At 38.0% G+C, this 19,254-nt stretch overlaps 1 protein-coding gene and 1 long non-coding RNA gene across 4 annotated transcripts; one reads left to right on the forward strand and one right to left on the reverse strand.

Moving 5' to 3' along the window:
• Positions 1-606: 606 nt before the first annotated feature.
• Positions 607-1,977, reverse strand: LOC123878754. Its single transcript, XR_006798870.1, has 2 exons — positions 1,717-1,977; positions 607-774 (listed from the first exon to the last, which is right to left on the reverse strand). It is a non-coding gene; the product is annotated as an uncharacterized LOC123878754 (long non-coding RNA).
• Positions 1,978-2,785: 808 nt separating this feature from the next.
• On the forward strand, positions 2,786-17,070 carry LOC123878746 (zinc finger protein 37-like). 3 transcript variants are annotated; one of them, XM_045926046.1, is made up of 9 exons: positions 2,786-3,197; positions 4,084-4,258; positions 5,176-5,268; positions 5,995-6,129; positions 6,211-6,567; positions 6,699-6,799; positions 7,648-7,691; positions 9,665-9,754; positions 15,545-17,070. In XM_045926046.1, exons 1-9 carry the CDS (start codon positions 3,118-3,120, stop codon positions 16,639-16,641), a joined length of 2,172 nt encoding a protein of 723 aa, XP_045782002.1. In that variant the 5' UTR covers positions 2,786-3,117; the 3' UTR covers positions 16,642-17,070. The 3 variants fall into 3 exon arrangements, with proteins under 3 accessions (XP_045782002.1, XP_045782003.1, XP_045782001.1); XM_045926045.1 differs by having other exon boundaries at positions 2,789-3,197; positions 9,665-10,479; positions 16,195-17,070; XM_045926047.1 differs by lacking the exon at positions 9,665-9,754.
• The last annotated feature ends 2,184 nt before the right edge of the window (positions 17,071-19,254 follow it).

Consider the following 19,254-nt stretch of genomic DNA (forward strand, 5'->3'; position numbering starts at 1 on the left):
ATATAGTACCTATGGCGTAATGTTGGCTCCCCTGTCTGTCCAAGTCATTGGCACCCAAAGACCTTACACTACTAACTAGACTGTGCACCATGGCGAAAAAGCCGGTCCGCATGAGAGGGCTCCCGTTGGTAGTGTGTCCCTTTCTAATTAGGTGACCATGATAAAACAGAACACAGGACATATTGTTTTGTATACTCCGACTTTTAACTAGATGCAGTAAAATGACATTTCGTCTTTTACTAAACTCCAATAAATCTCCTATTTTACTCCTAAATAACTGAAAATATTATGTACGCATGTACTCGCTACACTGAGTCTATCTGTTTCTCACACAATATTAGGTTAGGTGAAATAGCAAGCAGGTTACACTGTTACCCACGTGCGCCGGCAACTTCGGTCGAGCTTATTGCGTACTCATAAGGGTCAGAAGTACTTTTTTCTTCTCTGTACAATAGGCATCATCTGACATACCGTTAATTTGACAACAACCTTACTAACTTTTCTCTCCGTATTGAGTCAGTACAAAAAAGCTACATAATATTATTCTTAAATGATTGATATGTCAAATGAACGTCATGCAAATTCTAGACGAAAAAAAAGACTACAATTGCAATAATTATTTAATGATTTGTTTTTATACATTGCATTTTCCTAATATAACCAGGAACAAAGTCGTCACATTTAAAATGCGCACTGCAAACAACAGACGATTTTGAGATTTTTCCAGGCACTGCATTTCCCCACTTCAATTTCTGATTTTCATTCTTCGGAAACCTGCAATACAAGAAATATAATGACTAACATAGATTAAGTTTCTGTTACTAACAAAACTTCGAGGCAACTTAAGTTAACATAACATAGTGTAACCTTGTTAGGTAGGTACCTACCCAAAGATGTATGCAGAGGTGAATATCACCCACATTACACCAGCTATGTTTAGGACCCGTAAGTAATAGAGGGCAAGTCAAGAGCTTCGCCGTTCGTCGGACAGTATTTCCAACTTCGAACTAAGATTTTTCTATATTAAAAACTAGCTGCCTGGCCCAGCTTCGCCCGGGAATTCCGAATAATATTTTTTAATAAAACCATCTCCTGATACTAACAAACACAATAACAAGTGTAAATTAAAAATTTTCAACACCCCCGACAAATCATTTTCAAATAAATAATTATGTATATCTAGGCAACGTCCATCTTGACAGCTTGACATTTGTCAATTGACACTTGAATATTATGAACCTAAGGGTTATCTAACCTTCTTTTCTACAAGAAAACTAGAAAATAGCTGATAACTTTTAAACGGCTGAACCAATTTTTTTGGATTATAGCTAAGAACACTCTCGATCAAGCCACCTTTCAAACAAAAAAAAGTAAATTAAAATCGGTTCATTCGTTTAGGCGCTACGATGCCACAGACAGATACACAGATACACAGATACACAGACACACAGATACACAGATACACACGTCAAACTTATAACACCCCTCTTTTTGGGTCGGGGGTTAAAAAATGAAATATCCAATTTGGTGCCGTCGATCGGCTATGCGCGTACAAACATTTCTGAGATTCATTTTTCTTATAATAGTAGATTAGTAGTATAAATCTCCAATTTAAGTCAGTCGGGACGTATCTGCCTACTTCTACGAAACTAGAAAAATCTTTGATCCACATAATTCATGGTTAACCTAAAGAATATGATTGTTGTTTTCACTTACCTGTGGAAAGAAAAGCTGCTACCAGGATAAGACTCATTTTTGCACCCTGTCACACAACTTGAATTCACCATTTTTCATGAAAAACAAACAGGTTTATAAGAAAAATGTACACAATCGCAAATCGAAGTACGAAAATCAACCAAACAACCAAGTAAACAAACCACCATATTGCATTTAGTATTACCAGTCCCAAACATTTAAGTACTACTTTTACTCAGTATTAATGGATTATTTTCTAAATACAACGAGATAATTATTATTCATATAAACTGTAGAAATATTAAAATTGAGTTTCAAAGTTTAAGGATTGTTCGTTTTGGTAAATCATAAAAATGCTAAATATAAAATTTTCTACCATTACTACCAAACCCAATAAATTAGTTGAGCTGGCAAGACGTCAGACAAGGACACACTACCCTCGGAAGCCTTCTCACCAGGACCGCTTTTAGATAGCTACCGATCATAATGGAAATAGCTACCCTAATATAATGCAATAGATCTCATTTTAGCCTAACAAAAATTTTTGGTACACAGTCTAGTTAGTAAGTGTAAGGTCTTTGTTGGCACCACATTTGCGAAGACGCAGATTTTGTTTATTTTCATTTGATTTTCCTGAAAGAATGAAATAAAAATAAACAAAATCTGCGTTTTCTCATGCCAATATGGTGCCAATGACCACTCAACAGACAGGGGAGCCAACATAACGCCATAGGTACTATTCGATGAAACGCACTATACCAGCTGTACCTGTGTCCACAGATTAGGTATTAGTTACCCTATATACATCCTACTCTATAGGACTTCGTCTGCGATGGCGTTTGCTGGCGCGCGTGCTGTGCTTGTTTGGAGTGTTTTTTTTTGTTAAGAGTGGCTGGTTTTTGTGTTAGTTGGTGTTTTTTGGTGGTGGAACTGACTGGGAAGCGCTCTAAAGGGGCGCCTCGCGTATGCCGGTGGGCGCCGGCGCAGACGGAGTCCATACTTGTATAAATTCAATAACTTGAAAATATCACAAACTTGACATTGGCTAATCAGAGTAAAGCCAGAATAAAAAAATAAAATAAAATCCTACTCTATGTTAGTTACTACCAGTTACAATATACGTAACCTGTGTCACAGTGTCCCACAGAGTACTTTGTAAATACATGTGTATAAGTGCATGTGCACCAATTGTCCAATTCAATCATAATCATAATATTCAATAGGTACCTACCTATTCAATGAATTCAGTGTACTCCAGAGGTACTAGGTATTCGGATTTCGGTGTAGTGAATAGTGATCACTGATCTGTGATTCGGATCAAAGTTGGATCAAAGAGAATAATATAATCACTAGTCACTACGTTTTACTTTTCGGATAGCTCAGCTTGAGCTGGCTTAAGGCTTGAGCTTCTAAGCATTAAAAATGCGGTGTTTTGTGCCTTTCTGCAAAAATGCTTCGGAAAATGTATCGGAAAGGGATGGGCAGAGGATTAGTTTCCATGGGTGAGTATATTTAAGTTTACTTGCAAGTGATACATTTTCACCGTTCACGTAGCCAAAGCCGTAGTCAAGTTCTCACTTGTCACAGCACAGTATAAAGAGACACAGTAGTCCTACGGCTTGGATCTCGTGGCAAACAAACCAGAGTTTAAATACATATGCAATACAACGTCCCAGCATTATGTCCTACTAGCTGATGCCCGCGACATCGTTCGCGTGGATGCAGGTTTGTTAAAATTCCCGTGGGAACTCTTTGGTTTTCCGGGATATAAAGTAGCCTATGTGCTAATCCAGGGTAAAATCTATCTTCATTCTAAATTTCAGCCCAATCCGTCCTGTAGTTTTTGCGTGAAGGAGTAACAAACATACACACACACTTTCTCCTTTATAATATTAGTGTGATGTGATGGACATCCCGGGTCACTACTTGATACAAGTTACCCCTCGATTGCTCTGTTTAGATGGCTTCCTCAAACCTCTGGTAGGTAAAATTACACATATCATTCTTAATTAGAGCTTAAAGTTAGGGTATATGTTTGTTGGTTTGTTGCTGAAGATTGAAGAGTGCTGATGGCCTAGTGGCTACGACGTCAGCCTTGTATTGGGGAGGTATGAGGATCCCGGGCACACACATTTGACTTTATTTCATGCAGGACAGCATGTGCCACTTATGATACCTAGTAGGTATTATTTTAGATATTACCTACTCTACCACCGGTGCGGGAAGAAGTTTCTACTGAGAAGAGCCAGCAAGAAACTCAGCTGTTGCTCTTTTTTTTAAGATGAAATGTAACTATTCCACTACCTTCTGGGCTACTGATCACTCAACATTGATCACGAATATATTTTTGTTTGCTTGTGTACATAACATAAAAATGCTAATTTGCAGTTTCCCCAGCGAAGTGCATCGCCGTGCTGCGTGGCTCCGAGCCCTCGGCCAACAGGACAGTCACCTACCAGACTCTGCTGTGGTCTGCTCGCAGCATTTTCTGTGTGATGACATTCATGAAACAGGAGGTGGCTTGAGGCAAATAGAAATCAGCGCTATGCCTTCCACAGTGCAGGTAACTCATAGTGCCATGTTATGTATTGTTAGTAAGTAAATCATTTAAGTACACAAACAGATCTAGTGTGACTGAGGAAGGAGTAGGAGCTAAGACATAATATCATCAACATCAACCTCTCAGAGTAAGAAGGGTCTGGCCATAGTCTACCATGAAGATGTTTTATTTTTTATTCAGATACAAGTTAACCCTTGACTGCAATCTCACCTGGTGGTTAGTGACGTTGCAGTCTAAGATGGAAGCGGCTAACCTGGAAGGGGTATGGCAGTTTTGATTGAACCAATACCCCTTTGGTTTCTACACATATTAATCTTCTGTACTAGCCATTTATTAACATTTATATGATGGGTCTTTTAGTTATAAATGATTATATTTTTGTAAATATTTGTATGTATAAAAATGTTGGTTAGTCAAATATAATAAAAAAATAAAAACAGCATCATACCGGAACAGTAAATCACTTGGCAGCATGGCTTTGCCGGTAGGGTGGTTCCTAGCCACGGCCGAAGACTCCCACTAGACTAGACCAGTAATTTAGAAATTGTAAAATTCCAAACCCTACCAGGAATGGAACCCAGGACATCCCACTAATAGGACCACTGTGTCAGGGAGGTTGTCAAAGTGCAGATTGGCAGACTTCACACACCTTTGAGTACATTACGGAGAACTCAAGCATGCAGGTTTCCTTACAATGTTTTCATCACCATTAAAGCAAGTGATATTTAGTTACCTACTTAAAATGCACATGACTGAAAATAAGAGGTGCCAAGTCTGGAACACTGGACCCTCTGGCTGGAAGGCCACCGTCTTAACCACTACACTATCACCACTTTTAATATATTGGATCTGAATTTGCTTTTTCCTCACATACCTGTTGCAGCACAGTACTGTAGAAGTAACTAACAGTGCATTTACAGGTTTGCATGATATGCCTAGACACTGACAGCAAGCTGTTCCTAATGGGTAAACACAAATTGCAAGAAGCATATGAAAAGTTAACTGGACATCGTGTAAGTTGTTAATTTATGATCTGCTAGATGGTGCCCATGCCTTTGTCCATGTGGATATAAGTTTTTTTTTTTAAATTTGTAGAAATTCTTCAGTTTCTCGGGACAAAAAGTAGCAAGATGCAAGCTATCTCTGTATGAAATTAAAAATAAATTGAATTGAAACAGATGGGAGTAGTAAGTTTGCAGACAGACAGACAAATTTCAGCAATCATAATACTAGATAATGCCCACAACATTGTCTGCATGGACTTACATTGTTAAAATCTTGTGTGAGATCTTTGATTTTCTGAGATGAAAAGTAGCCAATGTCGCTCTGGTCAGGTCAGGGCTCAGGTCTTTAACTATCATTATCATCTTAATCATCAACCCGTGGCTGGCTCACTACTAAGTACAGATCTGCTTTTAGAATGGCAAGGGTGTCTACCACTGTGTGGATTGGCAGATTTCACACATTTGAGAACATTTAATAGCTTAAAAGTAAAACGCACATAACTCTGAAAAAATAGAGGTGCGTGCCCGGGACCCAAACCCTGACCCTCGGAGTAGGAGGCGGACGTCGTAACTACTAGGCTATCACGGCTATCTTTAAAAATACCCTTGTAAAAAACTCACGTAGATTGATTACCGTTGCTCTTGACAAACCAACAAACAAACACCCTTTCACACTTATAGACAACAAGAATTGTTTAAGTAATGTTTGAATACTTTACTTGTGTGTTGTTTCAGTTGTGTGATCTAGCGAACCTAAAACAAACACTTTGTGTACAATGTGCTCACAGTCTGATAAAATTTAATAGATTTAGAGACAAAAGCTTGAGAGCCCGTGCACTGATGATGGACTTAGTTGAAAAACATGAATTGGTGAGTACTTGTTACATAAACTTGCGTACTTTTTGTATCCTTGTACTGTACACATTGAATATTTAACTTGTCTCTCAACAGATAACAAGGCAACATGTAGAAATGATAAACCGGTCAAAACACCAACTAAAGAGTAACATGGTGTTGACAACACTGGGACCTGACCACTGCGACTTACACATACTAGAACACCCCCCAGAAGACAAACAGGCAGAAAAAGAGGAATCTGAACACATGTTTGTTGTGAAAACTGAAGAAACTGATGACTCTATGTCGGTTGATGAAGACACGGAAGTGATGTATGAAGATGATGAAAATGTCGATGATTTTGTTCCGGATCCATTAAAGTACGAAAGTGCTCCTTTCCAATGTACACTTTGTTTGGAAGAATTCCTCCTTGAACATGCATACATGCAACATGTGAGCATGCATCTGCAGGTGAGATTGTTTCCCACTAGTAATCACTTTCATCAACTTGTTAAGTTCCTATAATAGCTTGTTTTGTTGTTAAGAGTACCTCTCAAACTCTCGAAGAACGAAAATGTCAAGAATTAGTTTTGTTTTGGCAGAATGGCGATGATGATGGGGAATATGACACATCACGAGTGTGCGAGCCTCGTACAGCTGTGAGCTGTAGCGCGTCACGCTCTTCACTCCTCACTGAGAACAAGTCAGTATACCTGCCACTTACCACTGCCAATAACATCTAGTTTAATAGTTAGTGTACACTTGTGCCAGTATCACAGTACCCTTTCCTTCTCTTTCATCTGCTGTCTCTACTTACCTATCAATTAAGCACAAAACAATTCTTTTTTCTCAATTTTTAGGGTTCCGTACCTCAAAAGGAAAAACGGAACCTTTATAGGGTCACTTCGTTTTCTGTCTGTCTGTCTGTCAAGAAACCTATAGGGTACTTCCCGTTGACCTAGAATCATGAAATTTGGTAGGTAGGTAGGTCTTATACAGGCCCAAGTACAGGAATGAATCTGAAAACCGCGAATTTGTGGCTACATCATTAAAAAATAATTAAAATGGGTTTCAATTTTAAAAATAAGATAACTATACCAAGTAGGGTATCATAGAAAAGGGTTTTCTCATACATTCTAAAACATATTTTTATTTATTTTCATGCATAATAGTTTTTGATTTATCGTGCAAAATGTCGGGAAATAATACCCGAATACGGAACCCTCGGTGCGCGAGTCTGACTCGCACTTAGCCGGTTTTTTCTAGACAAAGGTTATTAACAGGTAGGTCCCATCTAAATTAAGTGCTGAACATATTTAGAGATATAGCAAATTAGTGGCAATCCATGTAATAACTAATATTATAATACATAATACCTTCCCTAGTAGGTAACAGGTTCGATTTTCACTAAAAACCTTTGTACCTTTTCTAATGCAATTGAATTGAATAATTATTTAGAACATTTCACCATGAAAACTTATAAGTATTGTGATAATAATTATAACATTGTCATGTTTGTCTATGAAATAGGGATATTCTGATATTCCACAGGGCGGCAGACCCCAGCACTTGCACACACGCTGCGCTCGCCGCAGGTAAGATACTGCATTATTTATCATTCAATATCACTACTCGTACATGTTATAAACTAGCCGATGCCCGCAGCTTGGCCCGCGTGGATTTAGGTTGTTAAAAATCCCGTGGGAACTTTTGGTTTCCCAAAAACAAAAGTAGCCTATCAGTAATAGCCCATAAACAATATTAAATAATGAACTTAACATCACAATGCTTTTAAATAATAGATTACGCAACATGGGGATAATGTAATGTCTTACGTCACGGGCACCTGGATAAATCCCAAGCGAACGAGGGATCTTAGAGTAACTCCCGAGCGTAGCGAGGGTGTTACATCTAGAATCCTGAGTGAAGCGCTGCGTTTAGGGGTGCCCAAGACTAAGACAGCATTATCCCCAAGTTGAATACTCTGCTTTTCACACCTCGCGAGACAATGAAATCAAAATCTTCGTATGCTTAAATAGTCTATACCTACCTATCTGTCTTAAGAAATTTCTGGGAGCAAATCGTCTATTACACTTTGAGCATAAATAGTTTTTGAAATTAAATTTCTACTGCCATCATCGTCGTCACTCGACATTTTAATATGAAGTTAAATAATAATAATTAATTTCAATAACACCACAATATAACGTTTCGCAGATAAGTTTTGTAGGATCACGGAATTTTCAAAAGTCCGTATTATTTCATGAACCATAGAGTAAACTCTATGTTTCTGTATGTCTGGCGAGTGACACAGATTTTATACAAGACATACAAATCTTATCATATTTAAAAAGACTATTTTGTTTATTGCGTGGCTACTTATTGCAATTTGGAGTGATGTTTATTATTATTTTTATGTTGGATCAAATAAATGGATTGTCACCAAAACTACATAAATAGATTCGTTAAAGAACATAGTTTATTTTCACATACATTTTTGAATGAAGTTATGCTTTATTCAATACAACAAGTGTAAATTAAAAATTTATAACACCCCCGACAAGTGAAGGTTACAGTAACTAGAAAAGACCTGATAACTTTCAAACGGCTGAACTGTTTTTCTTGGACTATTCCGCGCCTACTATCTAAAGTATCTGAGTTTTCCAAAACATCATTTTCAAATAAATAATTATGTATTTAGGCAACGTCCATCTTGACAGCTTGACATTTGTCAATTGACATAATATTATGAACCTAACGGTTATCTAACCTTCTTTTCTACAAGAATACACGAAAAGAGCTGATAACTCTTAAACGGCTGAACCATTTTTTTTGGATTATAGCTAAGAACACTCTCAATCAAGCCACCTTTCAAACAAAAAAAAGTAAATTAAAATCGGTTCATTCGTTTAGGCGCTACGATGCCACAGACAGATACACAGACACACAGATACACAGATACACAGACACACAGACACACAGATACACACGTCAAACTTATAACACCCCTCTTTTTGGGTCGGGGGTTAAAAATCGTGTTAAACTAGCCATATAATTTGCAAAAATTGGCAACAGTTCTTTGTTTTTTACTCAGTAATGTGATTAAAAATCAATATTTTAGTACATTATGTGTCAATAGGATTATATTTCTAATGTTTAAATATTTTTTTCAATAAATCAGATCATTTTTAAAGACAGATATAGGGCTTCAAAGTTTAGTCTGTTATTGTTTTCATTAAAACAAGGCGCGGGAGATTGGTCACTACAAAATAAATAAAATGGTTTTTTCAAAAATGTTACATTAACTGTTAATACGAAAGATTGATTTATTTTAAACATGTATTCAATTATGTGGAAGTCTTTCCTATGATGTTTAATTTGGAGCTCGAAAACTTGCATTTTTTGGTCTAAATGTAAGCGCGGCCATAAGTGGTCATACCTACACGTTAGGCCAACTTTGTCGAAAAAGCAACTACACAGCTCAACTGCGTGCTGGCGAATCACACCAGAATATAGCGATTATTTATTACGCTAAATATAAAACAGTAAGAAAAGTGTTTTGTTTCAGCAACTGCCTTGTCGACGAGTGTTGCGACAAATGGGAACAAAGGCCACGCGACTGAAGAAGCCGATATATTCCAGAAAACCAATGACGATGGTGAATTTGAAAACCAATCATCTAGTAAAATGAGCGTAAACATTAATACATTCAAAAATTGTGTAGTCAAGTTATATGATATTTTCACAAATATGAAAGTTGTTACGAAACATGATGGACCGGTGACGAAAACACGAATAACTGATATGGTTTGTGACAGTCGGGATATTGCGTCTAAAGATTCCAGTTATCGGGCAACAAGTCAGAACGAAGTCCTTCCGACAGAATACATTGTACCAGTCACTAGTAGTAGTACTAGTCTGAGTAATGTCATTAATACAGCACAATGCATTAATTCATCACAAAATAGTTTACACACTGAGGAAGGGTCGTTCACTTGTGACATTTGTCGAAAAACTTATAATAGAAAAAGTCTCTTAGTTAAACATATAAAGACTCACTCTGAAGTAAGAGTGTTCACTTGCAAGACTTGTCAATACAAATGTAAATATCAATATCTTTTGACAAGACACATGGTAACTCACACTGGTATAAAACCTTTCTCGTGTGACTTATGCGATTATAAATGTGCTCGAAATAGCCATCTAGTATCGCACATGAGAACTCACACGGGTATAAAACCATTCTCGTGTAAGTTATGCGATTACAAATGTGCACGAAATAGCCATCTAGTGTCGCACATGAGAACTCACACGGGTATAAAACCATTCTCGTGTAAGTTATGCGATTACAAATCTGCACATAATAGCCATCTAGTGACACACATGGTAACTCACACGGGAATAAAACCATTCTCGTGTAAGTTATGCGATTATAAATCTGCACGAAATAGCACTCTAATGCTGCACATGAGTACTCACACGGGTATAAAACCATTCTCGTGTAAGTTGTGCGATTATAAATGTGCTCGAAATAGCCATCTAGTGCCGCACATGAGAACTCACACGGGTATAAAACCATTCTCGTGTAAGTTGTGCGATTATAAATGTGCACGAAATGGCGGTCTAGTGACGCACATGAGAACTCACACGGGTATAAAACCATTCTCGTGTAATTTATGCAATTACAAATGTGCACGAAATGGCGATCTAGTAACGCACATGAGAACTCACTCAGGTATAAAACCATTCTCGTGTAAGTTATGCGATTATATATCTGCATATAATAGCCATCTAGTGAGGCACATGAGAACTCACACGGGTATCTTGTAGTTATGCAATTATAAATGCATATGAAAAAAATGATTTCCTTAAGTATTTGAGAACTCATATATATATTTTTAATTATAGTCTAGCGCTTAGCTGCAATCAGACCTTCTAGCAAGTGATGATGCATCCTAAGATGGAGCGCACTTGCCTAGAAGTTGCCTATACTCATACACACATACACTTAGACTGGCGATAACCCAATTTTTTGTAAAATTTGTAAATACGAATGTACACATAGCTGGAGTCTAATATGTCATGTTATGCCCACACTGGTGAATACCATCATGTTGGTGAAGGGCTCGCCTCACTCCGTCACCGGAGAATACTCAGCAGATACTCTACAACAGACAGTGCGCTTTGTGTTGTGTCAAGGAGGATCTGAGTACCTACGTCACGCCGGCTTTGACAGACCTTGCCATATACTAAATTTTATAATTGATCAAAAATTGTTACTTACCTTTTGTAAAAATACAATAGATATTAAATAATAATTATAACAAGCTATTAAATTATATCATTAAAATATTTTATGTATAAGCTCTGTATTTTTTTATTCTACGTACTAATCTTATAATAATAGTAAATTGCAGTTGACTCTGAGCTGCAACTCTTAGGACGGTTACGCACTTATCTGATCCGAGTTCCGTCATCCGAGGTCTGTCCGTCATCCGTGAGAAATGAGAATATCTCGTATGTGCCTCGGATTCAAATCGGACATATGACGCAAATATGTCAAAAGCCCCTTTTTCATGCATGGGAGGCCCCCTTGAAGTAATTCAATGTTTGGTTTGAATCAACGTTTTACATTAATTACCAAAATTTCAGTTTTGTAACTCATTTCATCGCCGAGCTAGGGGCCTGTGATATGCGGACAGACGGACAGACAGACAGCAAGGTGACATTATTAGGGCTCTGTTTTTACCCTTTGGGAATGGAACCCAAAAAACAGTTCATATGCGCTAATGCTTTTAACCTTATTTCTTCTATCTTATTTCTATAATGTAAAATGATTATATCACACTTCTAATTTTATAAAGGCGAAAGGGGTTTGGGTAACTTTGTATGGAGCAGTGGTGCCTTTTTTTTTTGTTGCGGCCACTGATGGTATTTGTGTTATTTTATAGTGCTACTTTAAACATTGTAATGATAGTAAATAATGTGACATCGGAGCTGAGATATTTTAATTTGAAAAATTAAACTTGAAGCATGAAATCCGATTTCAAATGCACTTTCTAACTGTATAATATCTTTAAATATGTAGATACGACAATGCATAGGATGTATAAAGATAAAATGACCTTATTTTGAGCTAAAACAACCCCCACATGATGGACAAACGACATCAAACGAGCCACAGGGAGCCACTGAATTCGGTTGGCGCAAGCCCGTAACGTGTGGAAGTCCCTACAAGAAACTTATATGAAGCAGTGACCTCTATTGGTTGATAATGATGATGATGATGATGAGAGTATGTAGTCCCTATGATCTCCAGGTTATATACCTAAACAAAGTAAATTCTTCTCAAGGAATGATGGGACTGAATTCGGGACTTAAAACTTCGAGCATTTGCCCACCGTGCGCTGACCGTAAGTAGACGAACCCTGCGCTGTGATTGGCTGAGCTATAAACATGATGCGCCTCTATTTGTATTTTGGGAGAAGTTCTATGGACAGTCCTAAACCACTACACAAAAGCCTGTTGAAGATTTGGCTAGAGATCCTAGAGCCAAATTGACTCGACGCTACACCGAAGATGTCCCGGACGTCAGCCTATATGAGATTAGTATGGCTCTCAAGCAACTCAAGAACAACAAGGCACCAGGTGATGATGGAATCACAGCAGAACTCCTGAAAACAGATGGAAAACCATTACATAGGTCTTCCAGCGCTTGTATAGTCCTGTCATCCACGAGGGCATAACGCCAGAGGCATGGCACAAAAGCGTAGTGGTTCTGTTCTTTAAAAAGGGAGATACTGCCTTGTTAAAGAATTAAAGACCCATATCCCTGCTGAGCCATGTCTATAAGTTGTTCTCGAAAGTCATCACGAATCGTCTCGCTCGTAGGTTTCCAGCCTCCCGAACAAGCCGTATTCCGAATAGGCTTCAGTACCATAGATCATACCCACACCGTTACGGCAGGTTATACAGAATACCCAAAGAGGATATCGAACCATAACCTAGAGGCATCCTGTGTTTTGGCTGGGACCCCACCATGGGAACTGGACGCTATGACACTGGCTTGTGTGTACCAGAGTAGGGTGGATGCACGTTGACTGGCGGAACACCCGTGCGACGGAAGTAGATGGGTGGCAGCTATTAGCGCAGATCGAGTTCCTTTTCCATTGGCAGAGGTGGCTCGAGTCACCCACAGTCACAAGACTATTGAGGCTATCCGTTCTACCCTCGAGGAGTGGATGAAGAGGAAGCACGGACCACTCACGTTTCACCTTGTACAGATTCTTTTGAGGTTCGGGTGCTTTGGGAAATAGCTGGGCAAGGTGGTGTGAAGAGAGCCCAGATAGGATTGTGCTTCAGACACGGCACAGTATACGCTGTCTGAGTGCCCGGCATAAGCGGAGCCGCGCCAATCGCTGGTGGAAATTATGGGGCAAGACTTCGTGGCCAAATCCATGGTAGACAGTGAGAGGGCTTGAAAACCGATGGTCTCCTACAGTGAGGAAGTAATGACGCAGAAGGAGGCAGTAGAGAGGTTGATAGTGGAAGCCAAAAACTCTCATCCCATGCACCGCAGGAGAATCGGGCGCAGGCAAGCTGTGCATGACCGTCGCTTGTACCCTTGAATAAGATCTCTAGGTAATAGGCACGGAGAGTTTGTTACTCGTGGAAGAGTATGTCCTTGAGTTGGAAGGCAAGCCTTTGTTCCCGGCGAGTCTTAAACTGTGCGTTAGGGATCCCTTTTAGTCCCAGAGCGAGACCTGCTTTGGCGGGTGCCGTTAGCTAGGTTGCAGTTGAATACATTCGTGTCCCTATGCCCAGCATCAACGGACGAGATGGAAAACCGTGGGGTTTTAGTCGATAAGCGTCCGAAATAACCACTCTTACCTCTCCGAGCGCAGTATTATCCATGAGGATTTTCCTATGTAAGAAAAGGTTATACAGAAGGCTGAAGATCATACTCGACCACTTTGCTTACCGTTTGCGGACTATGAGAAAGCCTTCAATTCAGTGGAAACTAAGGCTGTATTGAGGTTGCCACAGAGATGTCGGCTACTAATATATCCAAGTGCTGAAGTGCTTGCACGAATAGGCCACCATGATATCAGTTCGTATACCAGACTACGAGGCTTATCCAATTGCAACAGGGAGAAGTAATCTTCCCGAAGCTCTTTTCCGCTTCTTTGGAAGAAATCTTTAAGCTTCTGGGTTGGAACAGGCTTGACATTGACAAAATGACATTAATGACCTCAGCAGAATTTCTCAACAGTCTAAAAAAAAAACGTGAGGAGGACGAAAATCATGTCCAATGCTCTTGTCTCGTGCAGTAATTGTTAAAAGCTCTGCAAATTGTAGATAAGTATGTATACCTAGGACGAACAATCGCGCTATGTATGTCAAGGCTGGAGAAAGAGTTTGCTAAACATGTTGCGAAGCTGAAGTGGGGATCCCAACTTCCCAAGATGCGACCTCCGGCGTCGGAGGACCCTCTCCCCCCCCCCCCCCAACCCCGCCACTAAGTGGACAGACGACATCAAACAAGTCATAGGGAGCCTCTGGATTCGGGTGGCGCATAACCGTGGCGCGTGGAAGTCCTAACCAGAGCCCAATGTCCAGCCGTGGGCATCTATCGGTTGATAATGATGATTATGATGATGCATTTTGGTGTGAACATTGCTTGTGAGTTAAAAAAAAGCACTTTTTACTACTTTTAATGCGAACAATTACAAAAAGACATTGGGTGTAATCAATGGAATTTAACATATTGAAGATGGAATATCTCTGCCCCGATGTGACTTATTATTATTATTATTATTAAAGCTTTATTTTCCACACACTAAATAGCACCTATTACATTTTTTTTTTTTTTTTACAATGTTTTAACAATCTTGGCGTGCGGCCCCCTGCGGGTAAAAGCCTCCCCCATCCTTTTCCAGGCCTCTCTGTCGATTGCGGCTTCCATCCATTTTCTTCCTTCCGATGTGACTTAGCCATATATATTATATAACATTTTTTGTTTGTTTTTTGCTGCTCTGTCATAAAATACCAGTTTTATCGGTGGCCGCAATCCTAAAAAAAGGCACCAATTTTACCCAAACCCCTTTGTGTGTATGTTTGTTACTCTTTCACGCAAAAACTGCTGAACGGATTTGGCTGAAATTGAAAATGGAGATAGATTATACCCTGGATTAACACATAGGCTATTTTTATCCCGGAAAATTAAAGAGTTCCTACGAGATTTTGAAAAACCTAAATCCACGCAAACGAAGTTGCGGGCGTCAGCTAGTGCGGTATATAATGCGATAAGTGGTCATACCTACATGTTAGGCCAACGTTCTCGAAAAAGCAACTACACAGCTCAACTGCATGCTGGCGAGTCACACCAGAATATAGCGATTATTTATTACGCTAAATATAAAACAGTAAGAAAAGTGTTTTGTTTCAGTAACTGCCTTGTCGACGAGTGTTGCGACAAATGACGAGAACAAAGTCCACGCGACTGAAGAAGCCGATATATTCCAGAAAATCAATGACGATGGTGAATTTGAAAACCAATCATCTAGTAAAATGAGCGTAAACATTAATACATTCAAAAATTGTGTAGTCAAGTTATATGATATTTTCACAAATATGAAAGTTGTTACGAAACATGATGGACCGGTGACGAGAACACGAATAACTGATATGGTTTGTGACAGTCGGGATATTGCGTCTAAAGATTCCAGTTATCGGGCAACAAGTCAGAACGAAGTCCTTCCGACAGAATACATTGTACCAGTCACTAGTAGTAGTACTAGTCTGAGTAATGTCATTAATACATTACAATGTATTAATTCATCACAAAATAGTTTACACACTGAGGAAGGGTCGTTCACTTGTGACATTTGTCGAAAAACTTGTAATAGAAAAAGTCTCTTAGTTAAACATATAAAGACTCACTCTGAAGTAAGAGGGTTCACTTGCAAGACTTGTCAATACAAATGTAAATATCAATATCTTTTGACAAGACACATGGTAACTCACACTGGTATAAAACCTTTCTCGTGTGACTTATGCGATTCTAAATGTGCTCGAAATCGCGATCTAGTGAGGCACATGAGAACTCACACGGGTATAAAACCATTCTCGTGTAAGTTGTGCGATTATAAATGTGCACATAATAGCCATCTAGTGACGCACATGAGAACTCACACTGGCATAAAACCTTTCTCGTGTGACTTATGCGATTATAAATGTGCACGAAATAGCGATCTAGTGCCGCACATGAGAACTCACTCGGGTATAAAACCATTCTCGTGTAAGTTGTGCAATCACAAATTTGCACGAAATTGGAATTTAGTGACGCACATGAGAACTCACACGGGTATAAAATCATTCTCGTGTAAATTATGCAACTATAAATGTGCACGAAATGATAATCTAGTGATGCACATGAGAACTCACTCGGGTATAAAACCATTCTCGTGTAAGTTGTGCGATTACAAATCTTCACTTAATAGCAGTCTAGTGAAGCACATGAGTACTCACACTGATATAATATAACATTTCTCGTGTAAGTTATGCGATTACAAAATGTAAGTTTTGACTGTCTGAACTCTGAACGAATTAAGTCTTTACGACAGAATACGTTGTTATGAAATTGGTCTCATAGACGGCCGAAGGGGTAGTAGTAATGTCTGAAAATGTGTTTATTGTAGTACAAAGTTATTTATTTATTTATATTTATTAGAACACCAGAAAATTGTTATATCAATACATTCATAAAACTATACACACACACACACATTATTAGATACATAACTTATTAATTAGGTGTCACTACTTGTGCCAAAAGAAATAAAAATAATAATTGATAAACAATAAAAAAGTTTACATTCTACAAAATTTCTGTCTAAAATTTATGCCTAAGATAAAATAGAAATACTAATTAACAAATTATGGTGAATGGTGAATACAGGTAATAAGTAATATGTAATACTAGCCGATGCCCGCGACTTCGCCCGCGTGGATTTAGGTTTTTTGAAATCCCGTGGGAACTCTTTGATTTTCCGGGATAAAAAGTAGCCTATGTGCTAATCCAGGATATTATCTATCTCCATTCTAAATTTCAGCCAAATCCGTCCAGTAGTTTTTGCGTGAAGGAGTAACAAACATACACACACACACACACACACACACACACACACACATACACACACATACACATACAAACTTTCGCCTTTATAATATTAGTGTGATGAACCAATTTATGACCTTAACAATCCTATTATTTGTTTCTTGAATTTTGGTATATCTATACCACCGACCTCTAATATCTGTTGCTATGTCCTTTGCATCATTTTGGTTGCCTGGAAGAGGTCGGTAGCGATAAGGCCGCCAAATTGTACCTTTATTTTGTTGTGCTTTGTATGTGTTTTTAACCCCCGACCCAAAAAGAGGGGTGTTATAAGTTTGACGTGTGTATCTGTCTGTGGCATCGTAGCTCCTAAACTACTGAACCGATTTTAATTTAGTTTTTTTTTGTTTGGTCTTATAGCACAATTAAAGAAAAAAATCCGAAAACCGTGAATTTGGGGTTATATCACAAAAAACAATTAAAATATTGTGTTCATTATTAAATACATATGTATGTATCATATAAAAGGGATTTGCCTGCACATTCTAAAACAGATTTTTATTTATTTTAATGCACAATAGTTTTTGATTTATCGTGCAACATGTCGGAAAAAAATACCCGAGTACGGAACCCTCGGTGCGCGAGTCTGACTAGCACTTAGCCGGTTTTTTTATATTATTTTGATTTCATTCCACCGTGTGTCTGTCTGTCCGTAGACTAACGTGAAATGGTATTTGGTTTAGGTACCTACTTATGTTTTTTTATAAAGTTGGTTCTTGTAATAGTAAAACCTAACCCTTTTACGTCATTTTTTGAAGGGGTTATAAAACTTATTTAAATCTTGTGTTTTTTATTTCTCCTACCTATTAAAAATTTAAACACGCACTAGTACAAAGGCTGCCAGCAAATAAAATCTTCTCAAGTTTTTAGTTTAAGGAATATCTTGAAAATGTCAATGTTGAAAATCTAGTAAGTAAGTTAAATTAGGAAAGCCGTTCCTGTTTGTACATCGAAAGATAATCATAAAAACCATTGATAGGCCATGGACTTGCAACCTATCATATTTACTTTCTCAAATACTTTATTTATCTAGTGCGAAATATAGCTATAAGATGCAGACGCATTTATGCTGTATCTATCGTTTGAATAGCTTGAATTATAAAAAAAAATGTGAATTTCAGTTTTTTTTGTTAGCAACACCACGACAAGATGACAGCGTGACACTTAACAAGATGGCGGCGTTAGTTCCGATTTCGCCCACGTGCCAAAAGATCCTTGTCTTCTTGGAGCAAGATTTCCAGGCTCAAAATGTCTAGAACCCAGAACCGTAACACCCGTTAAAAAAACACGATCTCTGTGGGGTAAAAAAAAAGTGAGTCAGACTCGCGCACCGAGAATTCCCATAGAGTCTAGAGATATAGGTAGACCAGAATCTCATGGAAAATAGGGAAATAAAATTTTGTAGTAAGCAACACTAGGGTAATTGGATTAAAACCTCTTGATACTTTTTATTTTTTACTAATAGGCACTAATAACATCATTCATCTAAAATTAATTGTATATACTGTACTTAGGTTGTATCTGTTGTAATCAATAAATGAAATAACTCGAACAGTTATTGGCTTGTTTTATATATTATATAATATTAAGTAATAGTATATAATTCATCAAAGAGAATTGAATTCCATACTGTACTTTTTCGACATTGCACGATAAATCAAAAACTAATAATTATACATAAAAATAAACAAAAATCTGTTTTAGAATGTACGGGTAAAGAAGCCCTTTCACATGATACTTCACTTTGTAAAATTATCTTACTTTGACAATACTAATTTATTTGTTCATGAACACATTTTAATTTTAGGATTTTTTCCTTTACTATTTAACACCTACCTAACTACAAAATTTCATGATTCTAGATCAACCGGAAGTACCCTATAGGTTTTCTTGACATACACGACAGACGGACAACAAAGTAATTTTTTTTATTTTTTATTTTTATTTATTTAGTAATAGACTTAATTTAAAGAGAAACA

Source organism: Maniola jurtina, chromosome 26 (genome assembly GCF_905333055.1).
Source record: "Maniola jurtina chromosome 26, ilManJurt1.1, whole genome shotgun sequence".
NCBI classification, from domain to species: domain Eukaryota; kingdom Metazoa; phylum Arthropoda; class Insecta; order Lepidoptera; family Nymphalidae; genus Maniola; species Maniola jurtina.

Excerpts from the sequence above, each read along its gene's own strand:
- LOC123878746 (XM_045926045.1), top strand. The coding sequence starts at position 3,118 with ATGCGGTGTTTTGTGCCTTTCTGCAAAAATGCTTCGGAAAATGTATCG. Across the intron at positions 6,568-6,698 it reads ATGTGAGCATGCATCTGCAG|AATGGCGATGATGATGGGGA; the intron begins GTGAGATTGTTT and ends TTGTTTTGGCAG. Across the intron at positions 7,692-9,664 it reads ACACGCTGCGCTCGCCGCAG|CAACTGCCTTGTCGACGAGT; the intron begins GTAAGATACTGC and ends GTTTTGTTTCAG.